At 33.2% G+C, this 9215-nt stretch overlaps 1 protein-coding gene across 2 annotated transcripts; it reads right to left on the bottom strand.

Annotated features, from left to right (window-relative positions):
- Nucleotides 1–4087: 4087 nt before the first annotated feature.
- On the bottom strand, nucleotides 4088–8652 carry LOC103849939 (11-beta-hydroxysteroid dehydrogenase-like 4A). Of its 2 annotated transcripts, XM_009126647.3 has the most exons (6): nucleotides 6835–8651; nucleotides 6537–6729; nucleotides 6359–6444; nucleotides 4748–4879; nucleotides 4522–4650; nucleotides 4088–4456 (listed from the first exon to the last, which is right to left on the bottom strand). In XM_009126647.3, the coding sequence occupies exons 1-6, from the start codon at nucleotides 7015–7017 to the stop codon at nucleotides 4280–4282; spliced, it is 900 nt and encodes a 299-aa protein (XP_009124895.1). In that variant the 5' UTR covers nucleotides 7018–8651; the 3' UTR covers nucleotides 4088–4279. The 2 variants fall into 2 exon arrangements, with proteins under 2 accessions (XP_009124895.1, XP_033138510.1); XM_033282619.1 differs by having other exon boundaries at nucleotides 6537–8652.
- Nucleotides 8653–9215: the final 563 nt, after the last annotated feature.

Raw genomic sequence — 9215 nt, 5'->3', positions numbered from 1 at the left:
TTTTTTTCTCAGGTTCGAAAAGGTAGACTTACTGCCCATTACAGAGAGATGTTCGGTGAGCCGGGTAGTCGTTTAGACCCGTCGTCTTCTTCAGCTCCCGGTTCTTCGGGTCAGGAGACTGTCCCCGAGACTCAGTACACTCAGAGAGTCATTGGATCTCCTTCTTCTAGTGCACCATCGGTTCTTCACGTGCCTCCCCAGATGCCTCCTCCTCCTGTGCCTCCTACGATGCCGGCACCTCCGATGCCCGCGGGCGAGATTTTTATCCCGATTTGATGGTGCCTCCGAGTGCTCCTTACTCGCAGTACACCGTAGAGGACATTCTCCGTCTGCCAGGCAGAGAAGGTTTACCAGTCATCGACCCCGACCGACCGGACGGAACTTTATGGTATGTTTCATTATTTTTTTATTCTTTTTAAATTCTTTTATAACTTTAAAAAATAATTTATATTTTAAATTTGTATTTTTCAGGTGGGGGATTGACGGATGTCTTGCATCGGACGTAACCGATACGATAAAAGGTTATTTCTCCATGGCACATCCGAACTGGAAAATGACGCCCCACTACGTCAGAAAGACGTGGTTCAAAATTTACGCTGTAAGTTCTATTAATTAAATATATATCTTTAAATTTTTTTATTATTTATATATATATTTTTTTCTGAAAAACTAATTATAAATTATTTTTTCCAACAGCAAAAATATAATTGGGCCTTGGGGATCACTGAGAGGGTGAGAAAGAAGTTTGAAGCGAAGGCGAAAGTTCGCTTGTTGGACACGGTCTCCAACTGGAAGGGTGACTGGATCGTGAAGGGGTATGAGCGTGGCAAACCCGCTGAGCTCACCACGGATGTCTGGGATGGCCTCATCCGATATTGGCGTCTTCCTGATTCCATTAGAATCGCCCAGTCTTGCTCTAACTCCCGTAACACAGTCGATGAGCACGGGAACGGGCCGATGCTTCACACTACGGGCCAAAAACCCCACGCCGGTGTCCGTTTGGAAATGGTAATTAAAAATTTAATTATATTAAATTTTTAGTATATTTTTATATATATTCTAATTAACAACTTTCTTAAATGTTTTTTTAGGCCAAAGAGACGGGAGAATTCCCGTCTCTTATGCAACTTTACGAGAGGACCCACAAGAACAAGGCGGGCCGATTTATAGATGGCAAGTCCGAGCAAATCTACAACGATTTGGCTGCTCGGGTTGAAGAACGCCAGACCCAGCTGACCCAACAGTCCACCGATGGATTACCCGTCACCTTATCCACACCTGAAGTGGATAAGCTTTACGTGGAGGTAAATTTTCTAAAATTTTAATTTTTTTAAATATTCATTTAATTTAACTTTAAATTTTTACTAATAAAATTTATTTTTTGTTTTTAAGGTTGTCCCTAAAAAAAAGGGACGGACGTTGGGGATTGGTTCCGTCAACGATGTTCCGAGAGCGACATCGGCTTATGTTCAGCGACGGGATGAGGAAGTCTCTCAGCTGCGTAGGGAGTCCGAAGAGCTGCGTAGAGAGTCTACTCAGCTGCGTATAGAGTCTACTCAGCTGCGATCTCGTATGGGTGGACTCGAGGGCTTCTTGGACGTTGTAGCGGCCACAAATCCGGAATGGGCGAATTTGTTGAGGACCATGCGACAACAAAATCCTATCCCAGGCCAGTCACCGACCGACGACTCACATGCCGAGGCGGATGTTCAGGCGAGGAGTGATGAATTCTACGAGGCGATTAATTAACGACCACCTTTAGTTCTTTTTAATTTCGGTTCTTGTATTATGAATTCAAAACTTATTTATATATAAAATATTTTGGTTTTGATTTTTTTAGAATTTTAATTTTATTAATAATTTAAATAATTTAAATTATATTTATAATTATAATTTTTTATATTTCTATAAAATAATGAAACGAAGTAAATTCGTAGCTAATTTTGCGGCTTCTTTACGTGGAAGCTTAACGTGGTTTTTACGAGGAAACATTTACATGGAAATAACGTGGAAATCTATCAAGGTTTTTACGTTTTCTTTACGTGGAAAGCTCTCAAGGTATTTACGTTAATTTTACGAGTATTTATTTACGTGGGTTTTACGAGGAAAGCTTTTCGTGGTATTTACGAGGAAACTTAGCGACGTCCTTACGTGGAATCTTTACGTGGTCTTTACGACGAAATATCCTCCTTCGCTTTTACGACGAAATTATTTCCTCGCTAACTTACGACGAATTAGCGAGGATATATGCGTTACGACAAACGTATAACGACGAAACGGGTTTCCTCGCTAATTCGTCGTAACACTGCTTTTACGACGAAGTAACGAGGAAAACTGTCCTCGTAAAACTTGTGTTTTCTTGTAGTGGAAGCATTGTTAGTTTTCAATTGTGTTGGTATGACAAAATAATAACCGAGGATTTGGTATGGGTTATAAATTGTCGGTTATTAATAGTCAACATATAATTAAATACATGGTGAATTTGAGAACCGATTTGGTATGGTTTAATAAATTGTCGGGTAACAATCAACATATAATACTCCCCGAGGCATGCCGGGACTAAATTATTAAAACAAATGGCATTAGTTGTAAATTCCCTAGTAATAAAAGAAAACTAGATTTTGATCCGCATTTTGAAATCGCGGGATAATTTTAGTTTGAAAATTTTGTTTTATTATAAATTATAATTTCAAATATTTTATATATTTTTTGAAGTTATAAAACTTATTTTATTTGTTTTTAAGGTATGCTAAATTTGTTGGGATAGGAAAGAATTATGTCCACCCTTTATACTATTTTAATTTAAATAACTGAAATTTATATGAAAAATATTTTATTAAAATTGAAATTTTAATTTTGCTAAAACAGTACAATTTAGTCTTCTATGTTAAATGTATGAATAGAAGGTGCAACTTTATTTTGTGACATCCATTTGTGTTTGAGAAAAGTAATTCAAAATATATACTACAAAGCTCTACTTATATTCTTGGTAGGTTCCAACTTATTTTATGACATCAGAGGGAAGAAAATTACGATATATTTTAACCCGTTTTACATTGGTTAGTTTCTTATAATAATATTATAAAACTGATAATGTTTTTGTTCAACCCATTGTATTTTACATATTTAATAGAATAACCACAAAATATGAAACTGTAGAAACATCAAACACAACTTGATTCATTGCATAACATTATAACTAAATAAAAATAATCAGCTAATTTTAATATTTTATTTTTATTAAGTGAAAATATATTAATATAATTTAATAAATAAAATAATCTGTTAAAATTAAGTAATTTAAATTAAAAAATTGTCTGCATAGTTAGGTACTATATTACGTTTTGGGGTTCATTCCAAAACCTATAAACAAAATCTCGGAAAAAAATGAGTAATCAAAAATATGAAAGTATATTATTTTGAAAAATTATTGATATATCTTCGACTTTCTTCAAAATAACATTTGTTATCTATTTGTTAATGAATTTCTAAATTTATGGAGATTTTATTTATATGCAATTTTTTTAATAAATTAGCATATATGAAGTATTAGTTCTAAAATTTTCGTAATGTAAATCATTGTTTGAGATAAATATTGACGTAAATGGTCAAAATTTAAAGGTTTTGTTCTGAATTATTGTAGAACAACATGTGTTCATGGTATATATAAGAATCATGATTAAGAAGCTCATTAAACTACAAATATCGTGTACATACATGTTACCAATTCAAGTTTCTTTTGTTATTATTGCATTGTTTTTACATCTGTATCAGTTGTGAACCGTTTATACATATTTTGTGGAGTAAGAGCAAACAAATGAATAAGGAGAAAGAAGAAGGTAATCCCTTTAAAAAAAGGAAAGAAGAAGACTATATAGGATCGCTTGATTTTATGCCATTAGTATAGTAAATGTTGTTGCCGTGATTAAACAATAAATCATGTTTTTTGATTGGTCGAATATATTGATAAATTTATTAAAAAGATTCTAAAATTAAGGAATGACATAAGATTGTAATTATGAAAGAAAACTAAAGGCAGAATTCTAATAGAGATTTTGCTTTAATAGTATAGATTCAAATAACTTGGCTGAAAAGGATTGTGAGCTTGACACCAAAGTAAAATGACAGTATTGTAAATAAAGTACAAAACAAAGGTTATTCTTTCCAAATGTTTCTCAATTAATAAAAGTAAATGATCATTAAACTGAACCGAAAAAACAGAATGCCAAGTAAATTTTAATTAGACCAATATCTTTTAACTGTTTTACAAAACAAGTGGTCAGTTTCTTTTAGGCTTAGAGATTAACAGCTCAGGGCAGAGAATACTAAGCCAGAAGAGAACGCGGACCCACGACGGCTCTGCCAGAAAGGTCTTCCCCCTGCAGATTCCATTGACAACCGCCTTGGCACATTCAGTTGCTGACTCGATAGCAACAACTTGCGACCAGTCTTGTTTCTGCAATGAGACCATGTCATAAAAGATCGGACAAACACAAATGAAATATGATGATAGTATTATACCTCAGCTAAAAGATCCGGATTGGTATTTCCGTTTTCAACTAGACCTGGAAACACGATTGTCACACCAATTTCCGGACCAAGCTCGATTCTAAGAGTCTCGTAGAAGTTTATCATAGCTGCTTTGCTTGCCTGAATCAAATGTTACATTGTGTCACATTTAATATACAGGAAATATACAATGAACAAAAAAAGAACAGAAAAAAACAAGTTAGGAACAAGAAGTTACAGCATAGATACTCATTCTTGGCACTCCAGACCATCCAGCAGGCGACGCGACCGCCACTATCTTTCCTTTGCTTTTCTTTAAATGTGGTATAGCGAAATGTGTCGTGTAAACTGGTCCCCAAAAGTTAGTATTCTGCAAATTGTTATTGACAGCAATGGTATGTAAACGTTCACTGAGATTTCTTATGGATTATTTTGATTTTCCATAATTTTAACTTGTAAAATCTATATTATTAAAAGAGAAGTACAAAATAGAAATACCCCTTAGTTTTACCACTTATTTACATTAAAATACCATTGAGATATTTATTGAACCTATATTTAAGCATGCTTGTTTTTTCCTAATTTAAATAATAGATTTAAGCATTTAATGTCTTTCTAAAAATTTAAATAATAGATTTCTTTTATCAAATCATAACCAAAATAAATTTTCTAATGTATTTCGTATTAACATATTCAATATTTTTAATATTTATAAGTAATAAATAAAAAAATAAAAAAATCACACATCATAATCAATTTATATAACATATAAATAAAATATAAAATAGTTTATTCATATATTAGTATAATGCTTTCACAATATAATCTATATTATTAAAAGAGAAGTACAAAATAAAAATACCCCTTAGTTTTACCACTTATTTACATTAAAATACCATTGAGATATTTATTGAACCTATATTTAAGCATGCTTGTTTTTTCATAATTTAAATAATAGATTTAAGCATTTAATGTCTTTCTAAAAATTTAAATAATAGATTTCTTTTATCAAATCATAACCAAAATAAATTTTCTAATGTATTTCGTATTAACATATTCAATATTTTTAATATTTATAAGTAATAAATACAAAAATAAAAAAAATAAAAAAATCACACATCATAATCAATTTATATAACATATAAATAAAATATAAAATATTTTATTCATATATTAGTATAATGCTTTCACAATATAAGTCCAATTAGTTATAAATATTGGATTTGTTTATATTATACATTGTGATATAATAGATGATTAAAATCACAAAATATAATTATTCAAAGTAATAAATGAAATTGTTATGTTTAAAAATGTTATATTAACAAATGTGTAGTAAATATTCATATGGTCACGGGTCAAGCTCTAGAAATAAATAACAACAGCAAGATTATTTTTCTTTATCAAATTTATTTTAATAGAAATTATAGTTCCAAATATGTTTATATATTTTATGTACTTATAAATTTATTTTCTTTGTCTTTAAGGAAACTTAGATTTTTAAATTGGAAAAAATATGACCACCTCTATATTATTTTAATTAGGAAATTTAAAATTTATATCAAAATATTTTATTAAAATTTTAATTTTAATTTTTATTATAACTGCAAAGATTAATTTTCAATATAAATTTATGTTTCAATATTACAAATGCATCATTTAATATAAACAAAAAAAAACTAAAAACATAAAATAAATATCCGCCCGGTCGGGCGGGTCAAGATCTAGTGTAGACTAAATCAGTTGTAGAAAATAATTTCTATCAATTAGGTTTCTAAACTATAATCACTTCTAAAGTACTATCTATTATTGATTATTGATTTGATTGGTTCATTGTTTCTTAGTTTACCATTATGGGAAGAACATCAGAGATTTGTAAATAGTCTTCGAAAAACTTGGCCTCCGCAATTCCCGCATTGTTCACCAGGTGATCCACTGCAACCACCACCACAATGGTGACAAGATTTATTTTGTTTGATCTTAAAAAGAAAAAAAATATCTGTTGTCAAAACCTAAAACCAACTCACGTCTTCCAAAACGAGAGATGGTTTCTTCGATAAAACGTTTACAGTCTTCAATGACTGAGACATCACCACGTACTACGGCAACGTCGGGTGATCCAAGCCTCTGACACCGATTAGCCACAAGTTGGAGACGATCCTCTCTCCGAGCTACTAACGTCAAGTATGCTCCTCTACGCGCGTACTCATATGCAAGGTGCTTTACAATTATAAAATTATAAAATTTATAAATGTTTATTTTCTTTAACCATTGGCCAAAGCTTTTGATCATTGACTTTGAAAACACGGGTAAGAACTCACTAACCTCACCAATTCCTGAGGAAGATCCGGTGATGATGACGACTTTTCCATTGACTTTGTCGGACTCTTTGCTATTCCTTATGAAGCCAAAGAGACTGAATAATATTGAAATTGGCATGAACACTACAAGAAGCGAAAACGTGACAATGGGAAGAAAGATGTTAAGGATCTTGTTGATCAAAGCCATATCCTTGCTTGACCTTGTGTTTGTTCTCGTTCAAGAGAGAGCAGTTATACTTTTATACACTTCTCGAGTATGTCACTCTCTTGGAATCATTATTAAAGATTTAAGGGGAGAAAACGAAAAAGAATCTCCAAATCGTAGTTTGGCATCTTTTACGTAGCTCAACATTTGTCCTCACTCTAACATATTGTAGTAACCGATAAAAACTCAACTCGGTTTTGTGAAAAATCCGGTTTACAATTCCAACTCCATTTTTTTTGGTACAAACAAGGTGTGAGCCCAAAGAAGAATAAGTAATACAGAACAAACAGCCAGGTTAAGGTTTCGCTTGACAGTTCTAGAAGGTTTCCGAAGCTTTCAAAGTTGCTGTTAATTACAGAGATGCCAGTGACCAAAGGAAAACTTCTAAACCAAGAAACAAGAAAACTAATAACAGGAAAAAATCCAGAATCAACACCTTAAAGGCTTGACAGGAATTCGAACAATAAAAAAGGAAATGATTACTGTAGTCTACAAAGATTAGAAGATGAACCGTGTTAGTTAGCTAGATTACGCCTTTCCGAACCTTTGCATCAAAGTAGACGAAGTTCTTCAATGGCTCTCCCTTCCCTGATATCGCTTTTATCACCTCATGTAAGATGTGCGTGCAACAAATCTTTCGTTTAAGTCACATAGCGCTGCTTAGTAAATGAGCACTAATAAGGTCCTCTTCGTTTGTACATCTGAATGATGTATCCACATGTTCCATCTAGATGTCTTATCTAGATGCTCCATCTTGGTGTTGTTCGTTTATGTATGTCGTCTATGCATCCAGATGATGTTGGAGTAAGTTTGATGAAAGCACGAGAAAGAAGTTATCCTAATCCTAAGAGAAGTTGGAGAATACGAAGATAAGGGTTATCTTAGTTTAGAAGTTATCTAAATATATGTTTACTAATAGGATTAGGACAAATATAGAGATATATAAAGAGAGATCATGAGGTGATCCAAAAGTTTGAGTTTATGAGTTTTGAGAACTTGTGGTTTTGAGAGAGTTTCCACAAGATATTAATAAGAAGAGTTCTTTACTTTGCGAGTTTATACTTTTATACGTTTGAGACCTGTTTTCTAGATTTGGTATCAGAGCCAGGTTGAGAACATGAGTGATATAATTCCAGCGATCGGTAAGCTAAAGGAATGAGGGGGTTGTTCTTCAATCAAGTGTCCAATGCTCACCTCAACAAATTTTACGGTGTGTACATTAAGGATGAAAGTAACGCTAAGGGTGCATAAGGCTTGGGAGGAAATAGAAGATGAACGAGTGTTGACAAAAACGATCTAGTGCTTGCTTTATTGTTTCAGTCAATACCTGAATCCCTTATATTGCAAGTAGGGGAGCTTAACCAAGCCAAGCAGGTATGGTATGCCATCAAAGCCAGATACATGGGAGCTGAGCTAGTAAGAGAAGCCAGATTACAGACATTAACGAACAAATTCGACAGACTGAAGATGAAGGAGACAGAGAACATCGACAATTTCAGAGGAAAATTGTCCGAGCTTGCTGATGTTAGGAGTTTTCAAGGCTCCTAAGACAAATGTTGTAGTATAAAAGATTGTCGAACCAGTTCTGAGGGATATCAAAGCACCGAGAATGCAAGTACTCACTTAATCTAAGTGCAACCAATGATTTAGATGGGTTTTAAACTACTACTAAACTAGAAAGCAATAACAGAATGATACTTTCTTGACTAAGGGAAAAGAGAACTCATGGGTATAGGGATTAGACCTTGGGTGATCAAGTATCGAACTAAGGATGGCAAACGATCAATCAAACTATCAACCTTAAGCCTAGACACAATTCTAAGCAAGCTCTATGTCTAGATGAATGCTCATTTGCTAACATATCTCAAACATCAAATGTCTTTGGTTGAATAATATGAAAGCAATCATTACTAACAAGTCTATTGTTTAAGGTGAGTTTGGTCTCGGGTGAAGTAAACAATACTAGAAATGGGTCGAACAGAGGCGTTTATTAGATTTCGAGATGATGTTACAAAGGTGGAGAAAGTAAAAGCAAGCCGGAGCTCGTGAGAGCTTAAACCGGAAAAGTACAAATAGCAGAGAGATGATTGTACGGATGATAAACCCTAATCTCACCGCTAAGTTTGTGTAGCTCAGTGTCGATGCCTTTCTCCTTTGCTTTCCTCTCCTTTTATACTCTG

Source organism: Brassica rapa, chromosome A10 (genome assembly GCF_000309985.2).
Source record: "Brassica rapa cultivar Chiifu-401-42 chromosome A10, CAAS_Brap_v3.01, whole genome shotgun sequence".
Lineage (NCBI taxonomy): Eukaryota > Viridiplantae > Streptophyta > Magnoliopsida > Brassicales > Brassicaceae > Brassica > Brassica rapa.
Note: the sequence above shows the minus strand (reverse complement) of the source record. Positions and strands in the feature narration are given on the sequence as shown.

Bases quoted from the DNA above. Each gene is read 5' to 3' on its own strand.
- LOC103849939 (XM_033282619.1), bottom strand. From the start codon at position 7,017: ATGGCTTTGATCAACAAGATCCTTAACATCTTTCTTCCCATTGTCACG. The intron at 6,445-6,536 runs GTGAGTTGGTTT...TGGTGGTTGCAG, and splicing joins CATCTCTCGTTTTGGAAGAC to TGGATCACCTGGTGAACAAT. The intron at 4,651-4,747 runs GTAACTTCTTGT...CATTTGATTCAG, and splicing joins CAAGAATGAGTATCTATGCT to GCAAGCAAAGCAGCTATGAT.